Source organism: Salvelinus fontinalis, chromosome 16, assembly GCF_029448725.1.
Source record: "Salvelinus fontinalis isolate EN_2023a chromosome 16, ASM2944872v1, whole genome shotgun sequence".
Classification (NCBI taxonomy): domain Eukaryota; kingdom Metazoa; phylum Chordata; class Actinopteri; order Salmoniformes; family Salmonidae; genus Salvelinus; species Salvelinus fontinalis.
In genome coordinates this window covers 30,997,380-31,013,509 of record NC_074680.1, presented here as the reverse complement: position 1 = coordinate 31,013,509, position 16,130 = coordinate 30,997,380, and the positions used below count along the sequence as shown (strand labels likewise).

The following is a 16,130-nucleotide window of genomic DNA, read 5'->3' as shown; positions in this document are numbered from 1 at the left end:
CCTACTGATTGCATGTCAACCTACTGTGTGAGTAATTCCTACAGTTACTTCACTCTAAACAAATCCTAGAAATATTCAAAGGACTGCACATATTTGGCTGGCAACACTGGAAATACTTTTGGCAGTTGAAGAATGGTGAATAAGTATTCTAATCTAGTCTGTTGTCTCCATATATCTCTGCGTGAATGTTCTATCTCATTTGCTCTTTTTTTTTTTTTTTTTTACTTCCCCTGGATTTCTCTTCCATCGTCTTGAATAGACTGGAGGATTTCCCTACATCTCCTACCAGCACTGCCAAACAAGAGTTTCTGTATGTGTTTATAACTACTGCACCTTGGCACATCATAACAATGCCACAGTACTGTAGTACTAAGTTTAGGACAGCTTTCATTTTATCTCGAGCCTGTGGTACCCCAGTGTTTTGTCAGTGTACAGCTCTAGTTATGTTATTCTCCCTCTTCATGTTAGTCTGATAATCACCCACTCCTTTTCTCCTCTGTTTCTGTGTTCCTTCCTTTATGTGTATGGCGGGTAGATCATCTTTAAAGATCAGCCATATGACAGCGATTCCTCCTGTAATCGTGATCAATATTATTATTTTATTTGTTTTTTGTTGATAATTTAGGCAATGTAATGCAAGGTCATATAGAACCCTGTAGTTCTTATGCCCCCATAACATGGATGTTGTTGTGTGCCTGTTAATGTTTAGTGTGCTTGTTGTGTCTAACATGACCCAAACAAGCATTTTTGTACATTGTTGTTGTTCTATCGACGTTGTCCTGTGTTAACCTGTAGTCAAACAGTCATATTTGGAACGCTGACACTCTGCTCTACCATTCCAGAACAGTTGTGAAATGCAACATAGCGAAGTCCCAGGCCCTGTACAGCGCCCAGCGGGGCCTGAAGAACAATAACGCCGCTGTGTTCAAGGTGGGCGCCATCATGATCAACATCCCCCAGCACCCAGCCACGCTGCACAGCATGATGGTCCGCAGCTCCCACCAGCTCTCCAAGCAGATCTCCGACCTCATCCGCCAGCCATCCAGCGTGTGAGTCTCAGGGAGGAAATGGTTGGATTATTCATAAGTTGTATTATATATACTTTGAGTCCCATTGAAATCTATAGGTATATCCTAGGGTAGCCCCGGCCATGAATTGGGGCTGAGTAGGCAGAACTGCTTGCTCAGTGTGGTCCTCACCAAAAGGATCTTGTATGAGAGGAAAGCACTTCAGTGAATCGTAACATTTAGAGAAGAAACTATAATTTCCTTTCCTCTGTATCTCCTTCATGGACTAAGCAATACTTGTCTTCTTCATTCCGAACTACGTTCTTTTCTCTGTAGGCCACCCTCCAACAGGGAGGACACTCCCACCCCTCAGCCCTCTGACAAGGCGTCCAGCATCAACCAGACTCCTGTGGAGGCCAACGAGTTCCCCCAGCTGCCGGAGGGGCTGGAGAAGAAGCCCATCGTCCTCAAGTTCAGTGCCATGATGGACGGCATCACCATAGGAGCGGCCCTGCTGCCCTCCCTCAAGGCTGAGTACAAGATGGGCCGCATGAAGAGCCACGGCATGACAGGTAGCGTAGCACCAAGCTTTAACCCCTGATTTAGGTAATGGGATATTGTATTTGTATTACTGTGTATGTACATGATGTTACTATTTGTGATATGGCAATGTTTTCTTAATTTCCTCTGAGTTGATTGATAAAGTTATTGACTTCAATTGGACTTCCTCATCCTTGTTTGTTCTCTGTGCAGGAGCCCAGACAAGGTTCACGTTTGAGCTGCCCAACCACAAGCTATGTTTTCAGTCCAAGGTGTCTCCGGTGGACACCATGTCCGCCATGCCCCCCTCGGCCAGCCTCAACCTCCCGCCAGTCACCATGTCCGGAGAGTACATCATGGAGGACCACGAGGGCCACTCGGATTTCACAGACGACTTCCCAATCCCCATGAAGCAGGGAAACTACCTCCAGGGGAATTATCTGCGCTGTGTGGCTGAGGTGAGGCTGCCACAGTCAAGTAGAGTAGCTCCAGTATTCCTGACTATACTTTTTATACATACATACATACATACATACATACATACATACATACATACATACATACATACATACATACACTACCGTTCTGATTAAAGAAGCAATTAAACTGACCGCCTTTAGACTAGTTGTGTATCTGGAGCATCAGCATTTGTGGGTTCGATTACATGCTCAAAATGGCCAGAAACAAAGAACTTTCTTCTGAAACTCGTCAATCTATTCTTGTTCTGAGAAATGAAGGCTATTCCATGCGAGAAATGGCCAAGAAGCTGAAGATCACGTACAACGCTGTGTACTACTCCCTTCACAGAACAGCTCAAACTGTCTCTAACCAGAATAGAAAGAGACGTGGGAGGCCCCGGTGCACAACTGAGTAAGAGGACAAGTACATTCGAGTTTCTAGTTTGAGAAACAGACGCCTCACAAGTCCTCAACTGGCAGCTTCATTAAATAGTACCCGCAAACACCAGTCTCAAAGTCAACAGTGAAGAGGCGACTCCGGGATGCTGGCCTTCTGAGTTCCTCTGTCCAGTCTGTTCTTTTGCCCATCTTGATCTTTTCTTTTTATTGGCAGGTCTGACATATGGCTTTTTCTGTGCAACTTTGTATGTTATACATACATACATACATACATACATACATACATACATACATACATACATACATACATACATACATACATACATACATACAGTTGAAGTCAGAAGTTTACATACACTTAGGTTGGTGTCATTAAAACTTGTTTTTCAACCACTCCACAAATTTCTTGTTAACAAACTATAGTTTTGGCAAGTCGGTTAGGACATCTACTTTGTGCATTGCACAAGTAATTTTTCCAACAATTGTTTACTGACAGATTATTTAACTTATATTTCACTATCACGATTCCAGTGGGTCAGAAGTTTAAATACACTAAGTTAACTGTGCCTTTAAACAGCTTGGAAAATTGCAGAAAATTATGTCATGGCTTTAGAAGCTTCTGATAGGCTAATTGACATCATTTGAGTCAATTGGAGATGTACCTGTGGATGTATTTCAAGGCCTACATTCAAACTCAGTGTCTCTTTGCTTGACATCATGGGAAAATCAAAAGAAATCAGCCAAGACCTCAGAAAAATAATTGTAGACCTCCACAAGTCTGGTTCATCCTTGGGAGCAATTTCCGAACGCCTGAAGGTACCACGTTCATCTACAAACATTAGTACGCAAATATAAACACCATGGGACCACGCAGCCATCATACCGGTCAGGAAGGAGTCGCGTTCCGTCTCCTAGAGATGAATGTACTTTGGTCCGAAAAGTGCAAATCATTCCCAGTACAACAGCAAATGACCTTGTGAAGATGCTGGAGGAAACGGGTACAAAGTATCTATATACACAGTAAAATGAGTTCTATATCGACATAACCTGGAAGGCCGCTCAGCAAGGAAGAAGCCACTGCTCCAAAACCGCCATAGAAAATGTTTAAATGTTAATTGTTTTTATTTTAAAGGCACACTTAAACAATATGGCTACCACAGCATTCTGCAGCGATACACCATCCCATCTGGTTTGCGCTTAGAGGGATTATCATTTGTTTTTCAACAGGACAATGACCTAACACACCTCCAGGCTGTGTAGCGGCTATTTGTCCAAGAAGGAGAGTGATAGAGTGCTGCATCAGATGACCTGGCCTCCACAATCACCCGATCTCAACCCAATTGAGATGGTTTGGGATGAGTTGGACCTCACAGTGAAGGAAAAGCAGCCAACAAGTGCTCAGCATATGTGGGAACTCCTTCAAGACTGTTGGAAAAGCATACCAGGTGAATCTGGTTGAGAGAATGCCAAGTGTGCAAAGCTGTCATCAAGGCAAAGGGTGGCTACTTTGAAGAATCCTCTAACACAGTTGTAGTTCTTGACACCGGTGTTCTTAATGTTTTGTATACTCGGTGTATTTGTGGTGAGCACTCAGTCCGTTTGACCTGACGAAGATCCTTGTGGATTGAAACATTGTCAATAAAGCCAGGGCTCTACGCTGACCTTTTTTACAAGGAGAACGTGTGCACCTAAGTTGAAGAATGTAGGCCCACACAAAGAAATTTAGGAGAACAATTACAAATATTTCAGGTAATAAAGATAAATTAAGGATTCTTTCTAGGTACACTGGTGCTCCTAAATAAAAATGTCAGTTCGCACAGCAAAATATTTAGGGGCATATGCGAGTAAAATGGTCACATTGTAGAGCCCTGAAATGTGGTAATTGTGAGCATATTCAGTTTGCATGCCTTTGTTATTTTCATTGATATCAATCCCCCTTCACCTAGATTGGTTCTTTTGAGCACAACCTCACAACGGACCTCCTGAACCACCTGGTGTTCCTGCAGAAGGTTTTCATGAAGGAAGTCAATGAGGTCATCCAGAAAGTATCAGGTCTGTCCCGCTGTATAACACAAGAACACTGAAAGTTGTTGATGTTGTGTTTCAGTATTTTGCTTAGACACTTTGGGTAAATGCTTGTTTGTGTCTATGCAGGAGGAGAGCAGCCCATCCCTCTATGGAATGAGCACGACATCTCGACAGACGCTGACAAGCCCAAGATTCTGCTTTACTCACTCAGTCTGATGTTTAAGGTACCAGTATGAGAAGCAAGAAAAGTCCTGCAATATGCATATATTCCCACCTATCGTCACGTGTCCTAATCATTTGAAAATGAAATAAATTGACTTTCCTGAACACGTGTGGTTTGCAGGGGATCCAGATGACGGCCACCACTCCGTCCATGAGAGCGGTGCGCTTCGAGACAGGGCTGATAGAGCTGGAGCTCTCCAACAGGATCCAGTGTAAAGCCCAGGCCGGCGGCAGCAGCAGCTATCTCAAGCTGTTTGGGAAGTGCCAAGTGGATCTGAACCTCGCCCTGGGCCAGATAGTCAAACACCAGGTAGGCTACAGCAAATCAATATAGGTTGTGTTAGTTTCTATTAGCTGCTGCAATCAGGTTTTGTTAGATATAACCCTCTTTTTTTCACAGGTTTATGAGGAGGCAGGTTCAGACTTTCACCAGGTGGCCTACTTCCGCACTCGTATTGGCTTACGGAACGCCCTTCAGGAGGAGATTAGTGGCTCCTCAGACAAAGAGGCAGTCCTCATCACACTCAACCGGCCAATCGTCTTTGCTCAGCCTGTGGCTTTTGACAGAGGTCAGGTCTTGATAATAGACTATGTTTTCTAATTCTCTAAATAAAAATGTCTAAATCGTATAACCTCCAACAAAAACGTCTTCCCTTATCATTGCAGCTGTACTCTTCTGGCTGAACTACAAGGCGGCCTATGACAACTGGAATGAGCAGCGTCTGGCACTGAACAAAGACATTCACATGGCCACCAAGGAGGTGGTGGACAAGCTGCCGGGCATCCAGCAGACCTCTGCCCAGGCCTTCAGCACCCTGTTCCTGCAGCTCACCGTCAACGACCTGGGAATCTGTCTGCCCATCACCAACACCTCACTGGTAGGAGGAGAATGATGATCTGAACAATGATCTTTGCAACCAAAGATTGCATATATGTTTTAAGGAGAAAACATTTGCAATGTGGCATGTTAAAATGGTGTGGGATTTTTTTTACCCCAACCCTGACAGTGCTCCATTTTGTCTTATACACTTAGACCCATTTTGTCTTAGATGCTGTTTCAGATCCTGTCCTGGAACTGTTTGTGTGTTTATATTCATATGAGCTAAATTGTAAGAAATATGCTTGTCTGAAAGTGGCACTCTCTGTGAGTAGTCATCAAATCATAGGTAATTTCATTCCCTAAAGAACTGATCCAAATTGTCTTGTTTTTTTTCTCAACCATTCTCACAATCCTTCATTGATTTTATTTAAATATAGTTAGCTATACAGAATAAAAATATAAATGCAACAATTTCAACAATTTTACTGAGTTAGTTTATATAAGGAAATCAATCAATTTAAATAAATTCATTAGGCCCTAACCTATGGATTTCACATTACTGGGCAGCGGCGTGTCCATGGGTGGGCTTAGGAAGCCATTGGCACACCAGTCAGTATGAGTTTTTCCCCACAAAAGCTCTTTATTACAAATGGACATTTTCATCAGCTGTCCGGTTGGCTGGTCTCAGATGATCCCTCAGGTGAAGAAGCCGGATGTGGTCCTAGGCTGGCGTGGTTACAACCAAATTCTCAAAAACGATGTTGGAGGCAGCTTGGTAGAGATATGAACATTCAATTCTATTGCAACAGCTCTGGTGGAGATTCCTGCAGTCAGCCTATTGCACGCTGCCTCAAAACTTGAGACATCTTTGGCATTGTGTTGTGTGACAAAACTGCACGTTTTAGAGTGGCCATACGGTGCATCTGTCTAATGATCATGCTGTTTATTCAGCTTCTTGATATACCACACCTTTCAGGTGGATGGATTAGCTTGGCAAAGGGGAAATGCTCACTAACAGGGATGTAAACAAATTAGTGCCCAACATTTGAGAGAAATAAGCTTATTGTGCTTATGGAACATTTCTGGGATCTGTTATTTCTGCTCATGAAATATGGAACCAACACTTTACATTTATATTTTTACGTTTACGTTTATATTTTTGTTCAGTGTATATATAGCTCTCTGCAGTAGTATGTAGCTGTATATATGTAATTAGACATACCTTGATGAACTTGGAAATGTAGCAAACATGGGAATGGTGGAGAAATGTTTGTCAGTGCAGTGACCTCCTTTGTATTAGCAGCAAATTACAAAATGTATCCAAGATAAATGTCTTCATAAATGCTAAAGATTGCATTTATGACTTGGTGAATGACTGACTGATATAGGAAAATAGTTATTGGGGATTAATCAAAGTTAGAATTTGATGACTACATCCACTGTCCCCGGTGAGTTCTCCTACAAGTTAGTTAAAGTTATAATTGTATCCCTTATCTCCATAGAAAGGACATATACCAGGTTTCGAAGGCATCCGCTCTGAAGCTGGGGCCAGCAGATCTGTAGGCCAGAAAAAATATGCACGAAAAGTAACCTTACAACCTATTCAATCTCTTTTGAACACTTGTGTGATGTTATTCAGCGGTCTTACTGCTTTACTTGTAACAACCTGTCATTAGTGTTTATGATGCAGTCTTAACACAATGCTGCCATAACAGGTTATGGCAGTTTACAACCAACCATTTTATTGATACTACTGGGATAACTTAATTTAACCTTGAAATGGTTTGACTTGTTTAACGTCTCACCGTTTCAAGAATCTTAAATGGTTACTGTCAATTGGCACAGATATTCTATTGTTTTCATGTATCATGGAGTGTTATGGCACGCACAATGTCACATTTGCATCAACTATGCAACATTTGATAACAGGCTGCAACTAAATGGGTGTTTCCAAGGAGCAATGTGTTTTTCAACATTACACACAGGCACGTTTCCTATTCTCAGTAACCTACTTTATTTGAGGGTCTGCCAATAAACAATTATTACATCGTTTTTAACCATTTGTAAACCATTATATTATTAAGGGGGTTTGTGCATTTTTAAACACCTTTTAACTGCCATTTCCTGCAATCTAAAGCAAAAAAATACTATTAGGGTGTGGTGCCTGGCCTTGATAACAAATAAAGTAACTTATTTTTATTTAATTCATTTTTTACATAGTGGTGTAGCCGAACAACAAGGTGGCGCAACGCCCCTCTTACATTATTTGAGGTGAACCCTTTGTGTGTGTGTGTGTGTGTCGACTTCATTTAATTGTTAACAAACTATTTAATAGTGTTTATAGGCAGACTGTCAAATAAAATGTTACCATTTAAGCCTTTAACTATTTCCAACAAACGACTGACACTTCAGCCTAAATATTATCCCTTTGTAAGATTTATCTGATGGCCTAACTGTAACATCTTACTCCACCTTTAAACCTCCATTCTCACAGGCAAACCACAGCATTGACTTTGACACTGGCTCGGCCCTGGTGCTAACCATCGAGAGCACGCTGATCACCGCTTGCTCCTCTGAGTCGCTGGTCAGCAAGGGCCACTTCAAGAACTTCTGCATCCGCTTTGCCGAGGGCTTTGAGACATCCTGGGACGACTGGAAGCCTGAGATCCGAGGAGACATGATCATGAACGCCTGTGAGTGATTGGACTGCGAAATGGTGACTTTTACATGCAGACTGGGATTGAAAAAAGCATGAAAATAGGATGGCTTGTCTGTATTTAGAGCTGGGCCTGGGAAAGCTGAGTTTTGAAGTTTAAGAATAAGTAGATAAAATTACATAGGGAAGGTCTTCAGCTTCACCCAAATACTGTGTATCAAACGGACCAATACCTTTTGATATTCCACCCTAATTAAGGTCTACTTGTGCCCTACTTCTTGCAGTGTGGTCCCCTACACTGTGCTGTTCCCCTTTTTGATGTACTGTTGTTTGTTTTGCTGTTGTAGGTGTTGTTCCTGATGGCACATATGAAGTCTGCTCCAGAACCACAGGCCAGCCGTCAGCAGGTAAGTACTGCACTGATAATGAGCATCGAACCTGTAATGGTTTTCTTCCTGGGATGAAGAAGAGGACCAAAATGCAGCGTGGCTAGTGTTCAACATGATTTAATAAAGAATATGAGAACACTACAAACAACAAAACAATAAATGTGAAAACCGAAAACAGTCCTATCTGGTGCAGAACACAAAGACAGAAGACAACCACCCACAATCCCCAACACAAAACAAGCCACCTATATATTTTTATTTTATTTTTATTTCACCTTTATTTAACCAGGTAGGCTAGTTGAGAACAAGTTCTCATTTGCAACTGCGACCTGGCCAAGATAAAGCATAGCAGTGTGAACAGACAACAACGCAGAGTTACACATGGAGTAAACAATAAACAAGTCAATAACATGGTAGAAAAAAAGAGAATCTATATACAATGTGTGCAAAAGGCATGAGGTAGGCAATAAATCGAATAATTACAATTTAGCAGATTAACACTGGAGTGATAAATCATCAGATGATCATGTGCAAGAAGAGATACTGGTGTGCAAAAGAGCAGAAAAGTAAATAAATAAAAGCAGTATGGGGGTGAGGTAGGTAAATTGGGTGGGTAGTTTACAGATGGACTATGTACAGCTGCAGCGATCGGTTAGCTGCTCGGATAGCAGATTTTTAAAGTTGTTGAGTGAGAAAAAAGTCTCCAACTTCAGAGATTTTTGCAATTTGTTCCAGTCGCAGGCAGCAGAGAACTGGAAGGAAAGGCGTCCAAATGAGGTTTTTGGCTTTAGGGATGATCAGTGAGATACACCTGCTGGAGCGTGTGCTACGGGTGGGTGTAGCCATCGTGACCAGTGAACTGAGATAAGGCGGCGCTTTACCTAGCATAGCCTTGTAGATGACCTGGAGCCAGTGGGTCTGACGACGAACATGTAGCGAGGGCCAGCCGACTAGGGCATACAGGTCGCAGTGGTGGGTCGTATAAGGTGCTTTAGTAACAAAACGGATGGCACTGTGATAAACTGCATCCAGTTTGCTGAGTAGAGTATTGGAAGCTATTTTGTAGATGACATCGCCGAAGTCGAGGATCGGTAGGATAGTCAGTTTTACTAGGGTAAGTTTGGCGGCGTGAGTGAAGGAGGCTTTGTTCCGGAATAGAAAGCCGACTCTAGATTTGATTTTGGATTGGAGATGTTTGATATGAGTCTGGAAGGAGAGTTTGCAGTCTAGCCAGACACCTAGGTACTTATAGATGTCCACATATTCTAGGTCGGAACCGTCCAGGGTGGTGATGCTAGTCGGGCGTGCGGGTGCAGGCAGCGAACGGTTGAAAAGCATGCATTTGGTTTTACTAGCGTTTAAGAGCAGTTGGAGGCCACGGAAGGAGTGTTGTATGGCATTGAAGCTCGTTTGGAGGTTAGATAGCACAGTGTCCAGGGAAGGGCCAGAAGTATACAGAATGGTGTCGTCTGCGTAGAGGTGGATCAGGGAATCGCCCGCAGCAAGAGCAACATCATTGATGTATACAGAGAAAAGAGTCGGCCCGAGAATTGAACCCTGTGGTACCCCCATAGAGACTGCCAGAGGACCGGACAACATGCCCTCCGATTTGACACACTAAACTCTGTCTGCAAAGTAGTTGGTGAACCAGGCAAGGCAGTCATTAGAAAAACCGAGGCTATTGAGTCTGCCGATAAGAATATGGTGATTGACAGAGTCGAAAGCCTTGGCCAGGTCGATGAAGACGGCTGCACAGTAATGTCTTTTATCGATGGCGGTTATGATATCGTTTAGTACCTTGAGCGTGGCTGAGGTGCACCCGTGACCGGCTCGGAAACCGGATTGCACAGCGGAGAAGGTACGGTGGGATTCGAGATGGTCAGTGATCTGTTTGTTGACTTGGCTTTCGAAGACCTTAGCTAGGCAGGGCAGGATGGATATAGGTCTGTAACAGTTTGGGTCCAGGGTGTCTCCCCCTTTGAAGAGGGGGATGACAGCGGCAGCTTTCCAATCCTTGGGGATCTCAGATGTTACGAAGGAGAGGTTGAACAGGCTGGTAATAGGGGGTGCGACAATGGCGGCGGACAGTTTCAGAAATAGGGGGTCCAGATTGTCAAGCCCAGCTGATTTGTATGGGTCCAGGTTTTCCAGCTCTTTCAGGACATCTGCTATCTGGATATGGGTAAAGGAGAAGCTGGGGAGGCTTGGGCGAGTAGCAGCGGGGGGGGCGGGGCTGTTGGCCAAGGTTGGAGTCGCCAGGTGGAAGGCATGGCCAGCCATTGAGAAATGTTTGTTGAAGTTTTCGATTATCACGGACTTATCAGTGGTGACCGTGTTATCTAGCCTCAGTGCAGTGGGCAGCTGGGAGGAGGTGCTCTTGTTTTCCATGGACTTTACAGTATCCCAGAACTTTTTGGAATTAGAGCTACAAGATGCAAATTTCTGCTTGAAAAAGCTGGCCTTTGCTTTCCTGACTGACTGCGTGTATTGGTTCCTGACTTCCCTGAACAGTTGCATATCGTGGGGGCTCTTCGATGCTATTGCAGTTCGCCACAGGATGTTTTTGTGCTGGTCGAGGGCAGTCAGGTCTGGAGTGAACCAAGGGCTATATCTGTTCTTGGTTCTGCATTTTTTGAACGGAGCATGCTTGTCTAATATGGTGAGGAAGTAACTTTTTAAAGAATGACCAGGCATCCTCAACTGACGGGATGAGGTCATTATCCTTCCAGGGTACCCGGGCCAGGTCGATTAGAAAGGCCTGCTCGAAGAAGTGTTTTAGGGAGCGTTTGACAGTGATGAGGGGTGGTCGTTTGACCGTGGACCCGTGGCGGATACAGGCAATGAGGCAGTGATCGCTGAGATCTTGATTGAAGACAGCAGAGGTGTATTTGGAGGGCAAGTTGGTCAGGATAATGTCTATTAGGGTGTTTACGGATTTAGGGTTGTACCTGGTGGGTTCCTTGATGATTTGTGTGAGATTGAGGGCATCAAGCTTAGATTGTAGGACTGCCGGGGTGTTAAGCATATCCCAGTTTAGGTCACCTAACAGAACAAACTCTGAAGCTAGATGGGGAGCGATCAATTCACAGATGGTGTCCAGGGCACAGCTGGGAGCTGAGGGGGGTCGATAGCAGGCGGCAACAGTGAGAGACTTATTTCTGGAGAGATTAATTTTTAAAATTAGAAGTTCGAACTGTTTGGGCATAGACTTGGAAAGTATGACAGAACTTTGCAGGCTATCTCTGCAGTAGATTGCAACTCCTCCCCCTTTGGCAGTTCTATCTTGACGGAAAGTGTTATAGTTGGGTATGGAAATCTCAGAGTTTTTGGTGGCCTTCCTAAGCCAGGATTCAGACACGACAAGGACATCAGGGTTGGCAGAGTGTGCTAAAGCGGTGAGTAAGGCAAACTTAGGGAGGAGGCTTCTGATGTTGACATGCATGAGGCCAAGGCTTTTTCGATCATGATATGATTCTCAATCAGGGACAACGATTGACAGCTGCCTCTGATTGAGAACCATATTAGGCTTAACACAGAAACAGACAAACTAGACACACAACATAGAATGCCCACCCAGCTCACGTCCTGACCAACACTAAAACAAGCAACACACATAAGAACTATGGTCAGGACGTTACAGTACCCCCCTCCTGAGGTGCGGACTCCGAACGCACCCCTAAACCTCAAGGGGAGGGTCTGGGTGGGCATCTGTCCGCGGTGGCGGCTCCGGCGCAGGACGAGGACACCACTCCACCATTGTCTTTGTCCCCCTCCTTAGCGTCCTTTGAGTGGCGACCCTCGCCCCCGACCCTGGTCTAGGAACCTTTACAAAGGTCCCCCCTAGACAGAGGGGCGGCTCAGGACAGAGGGGCGGCTCAGGACAGAGGGGCGGCTCAGGACAGAGGGGCGGCTCAGGACAGAGGGGCGGCTCAGGACAGAGGGGCGGCTCAGGACAGAGGGGCGGCTCAGGACTGGCTCAGGACAGGCTCAGGACTGGCTCAGGACTGGCTCATGACTGGCTCATGACTGGCTCATGACTGGCTCATGACTGGCTCATGACTGGCTGGCGGCTCATGACTGGCTCATGACTGGCGGGCGGCTCCTGACTGGCGGGCGGCTCCTGACTGGCGGGCGGCTCCTGACTGGCTGGCGGCTCATGACTGGCTCATGACTGGCTGGCGGCTCATGACTGGCTGGCGGCTCATGACTGGCTGGCGGCTCATGACTGGCTGGCGGCTCATGACTGGCTCATGACTGGCTGGCGGCTCTGGCGGCTCCTGACTGGCGGGCGGCTCCTGACTGGCGGGCGGCTCCTGACTGGCGAGCGGCTCTGGCGGCTCCTGACTAGCGGGCGGCTCCTGACTGGCGGGCGGCTCTGGCGGCTCCTGACTGGCGGGCGGCTCCTGACTGGCGGGCGGCTCCTGACTGGCGGGCGGCTCCTGACTGGCGGGCGGCTCTGGCGGGCGGCTCCTGACTGGCGGACGACTCAGGCGGCGCTTGGCAGACGAGCAGTGCAGGCGGCGTTGAGCAGACGAGCAGTGCAGGCGGCGTTGAGCAGACGGCCGACTCTGACCTGCTGAGGCTTATAGTAGGCCTGGTGCGTGGTACCGGCACTGGTGGTACCGGGCTGAGGGCACGCCCCTCAGGGCGAGTGCGGGGAGAAGGAACAGTGCGTACAGGGCTCTGGAGACGCACAGGAGGCTTGGTGCGTGGTGACGGAACTGGAGGTACTGGGCTGGGGTGGGAAGGTTGGCTCTCTTGAGCACCGAGCCTGTCCAACCTTACCTGGTTTTATGCTCCCCGTAGCCTGTGTTGGCGAACCGGGGACACCATGCGTAAGGCTGGTGCCATGTATGCCGGCCCGAGGAGACGCACTGGAGACCAGACGCGTTGAGCCGGCTTCATGGCACCTGGCTCAATGCCCAATCTAGCCCTACCAGTGCGGGGAGGTGGAATAACCCGCACTGGGCTAAGCACACGTACAGGAGACACCGTGCGCTCTTCCGCATAACACGGTGTCTGCCCGTACTCCCGCTCTCCACGGTAATCACACACCTCAGGGCGAGTAGCGTGTATACTACGCCAAACCAACATCTCTCTCTCTTCGCTCTCCTCCAATATCACCAACAACTCATCAAATGTCTCATAATCTCCCATCCTTTCACTTTCCTCCAATCTGTCCAATAACTCCTCCACATTCTCCGACTCGTACCTCAATTTAGCCAACTGCTCCTTATGGTAAGCACGGGGAACTGACAGCTGCCTCTGATTGAGAACCATATTAGGCTGAACACAGAAACAGACAAACTAGACACACAACATAGAATGCCCACCCAGCTCATGTCCTGACCAACACTAAAACAAGCAACACACATAAGAACTATGGTCAGGACGTGACAGAACCTTGTGTTTATTATGAAAGGGGTCAGTGTGAACATTGTCAGGCTGTTATCCAAGACACAGCACAGCTGTTTTCTACTTCTCTGTGAACAAGATTTTTGTATTGTGTGATAGATGGATTTAGTGTAGGGTAATATTCTCTCTCCCTCTACGACCCTCAGAAAGCAGCAGTGCAGGCACCTGGGCACTGAACGTGCTGTGGAAGATGTGTGGTATTGATGTCCACATGGACCCCAACATCGGCAAGCGGCTCAACGCCCTGGGCAACACGCTGACATCGCTGACGGGCGAGGAGGACGTGGACGACATCGCTGACCTCAACTCCATCAACATGGTGGACTCTGATGAGGATGAGGCCGACACCATGTCGCCCACCATCCATATGGTCAGTCTTTGCCTAAACATGATAACCATGCTGAATATTTGTATAAATCACTTTGAACATGTGAATTGTATACTGAACAAAAATATAAACACAACATGTAAAGTGTTGGTCCCATGTTTCATGAGCTGAAATGGAAGATCCTAGACATTTTCCATACACACAAAAAGTTTATTTCTCAAATGATGTGCACAAATTTCTTTACATCCCTGTTCGTGAGCATTTCTCTTTTGCCAAGATAATCCATCTACCTGACAGGTGTGGCATATCAAGAAGCTGATTAAACAGCATGAGCATTACATAGGTACACCTTGTGCTGGGGGACAATTAAAGGCCACTCTAAAATAAGCAGTTTTGTCACACAACACAATGCCACAGATGTCTCAAGTTTTGAGGGAGTGTGCAATTTCCATGCTGACTGCAGGTATGTCCACCAGAGCTGTCGCCAGAGAATTGAATGTTCATTGCACTACCATAAGCCTCATTCAACATCGTTTTATAGAATTTGTCAGTACGTCCAACCGGTCTCACAACCGCAGACCATGTGTAACCATGCCAACCAAGGACCTCCACATCTGTCTTCACCTACAAGATCATCTGAGACCAGCCACCCGGACAGCTAATGAAACTATGAGTATGCACAACCAAAGAATTTCTGCAAAAACTGTCAAACCATATCAGGTATGCTCATCTACATGCTCGTCGTCCTCACCATGGTCTTGACCTGACTGCAGTTCAGTGTCGTAACTGACTTCAGTGGGCATATACTCACCTTCGATGGCCATTGGAAAAGTGTGCTCGTCACAGATGAACTGTAGCGGGCAGATGGCAGACAGCGTAGTGTGTGTGAGTGGTTTGCTGATGTCAACTTTGAACAGAGTTCCCCTTGGTGGCGGTGGGGTTATGGTATGGACAAGCTTAAGCTACGGACAACGAACACAATTGAATTTTATTATGTCAATTTGAATGTACAGAGAGATACAGTGACGAGATCCTGAGGCCCATTGTCGTGCCATTCATCCGCCGCCATCACCCCATGTTTCAGCATGATGATGCACGACCCCATGTCGCAAGGATTTGTACACAATTCCTGGAAGCTAAAAATGTCCCAGTTCTTCCATGGCCTGCATACTCACCAGACATGTCACCCATTGAGCATGTTTGGGATGCTCTGGATCGACGTGTTGGATAGCGTGTTCCAGTTCCTGCAAATATCCAGCAACTTCGCACAGCCATTGAAGAGGACTAGGACAACATTCCACAGGCCACAATCAACAGCCTGATCAACTCTATGCGAATGAGATGTCGCGCTGCTTTGAGGCAAATGGTGGCCACACCAGATAGTGACTGGTTTTCTGATCCACACCCCTACTTCTTTTTTTAAGGTACAATTACTTGACCAAAAGTATGTGGACACCTGCTCGTCAAACATCTCATTCCAAAATCATGGGCATTAATATGAAGTTGGTCCCTCCTTTGCTGCTATAACAGCCTCCTCTCTTCTGGGAAGGCTTTTCACTAGATGTTGGAACATTGCTGCTGGGACATGCTTCCATTCAGCCACAAGAACATTAGTGTGGTTGGGCACTAATGTTGGGCAATTAGGCCTGGCTCGCAGTCGGCGTTCCAATTCATCCTAAAGGTGTTCGATGGGGTTGAGGTCAGGGCTCTATGCAGGCCAGTCAAATTCTTCCACACCGATCTCGACAAACCATTTCTGTATGGACCTCGCTTTGTGCACGGGGGTATTGTCATGCTGAAACAGGAAATGGCCTTCTCCAAACTATTGCCACAAAATTGTCAAGAATGTCATTGTATGCTGTAGCGTT

General features: G+C 46.1%; 1 protein-coding gene across 18 annotated transcripts in view; it reads left to right on the top strand.

The window, feature by feature from the left end:
• Positions 1-16,130, top strand: part of kiaa1109 (KIAA1109 ortholog) — a 104,401-nt gene that overhangs the window by 56,394 nt on the left and 31,877 nt on the right. For 11 of the 18 annotated variants that reach the window (XM_055865107.1, XM_055865095.1, XM_055865092.1 and 8 more), the window contains exons 50-62: positions 260-310; positions 843-1,049; positions 1,344-1,579; positions 1,761-2,005; positions 4,351-4,456; positions 4,559-4,656; positions 4,776-4,964; positions 5,055-5,223; positions 5,321-5,532; positions 6,977-7,060; positions 7,969-8,167; positions 8,478-8,537; positions 14,081-14,304. In XM_055865107.1, the coding sequence (XP_055721082.1) occupies positions 260-310; positions 843-1,049; positions 1,344-1,579; positions 1,761-2,005; positions 4,351-4,456; positions 4,559-4,656; positions 4,776-4,964; positions 5,055-5,223; positions 5,321-5,532; positions 6,977-7,060; positions 7,969-8,167; positions 8,478-8,537; positions 14,081-14,304 (2,080 nt within the window). The remainder of the gene's footprint in view (positions 1-259; positions 311-842; positions 1,050-1,343; positions 1,580-1,760; positions 2,006-4,350; positions 4,457-4,558; positions 4,657-4,775; positions 4,965-5,054; positions 5,224-5,320; positions 5,533-6,976; positions 7,061-7,968; positions 8,168-8,477; positions 8,538-14,080; positions 14,305-16,130) is intronic. The other 7 variants (XM_055865109.1, XM_055865108.1, XM_055865106.1 and 4 more) reach the window with 2 other exon arrangements.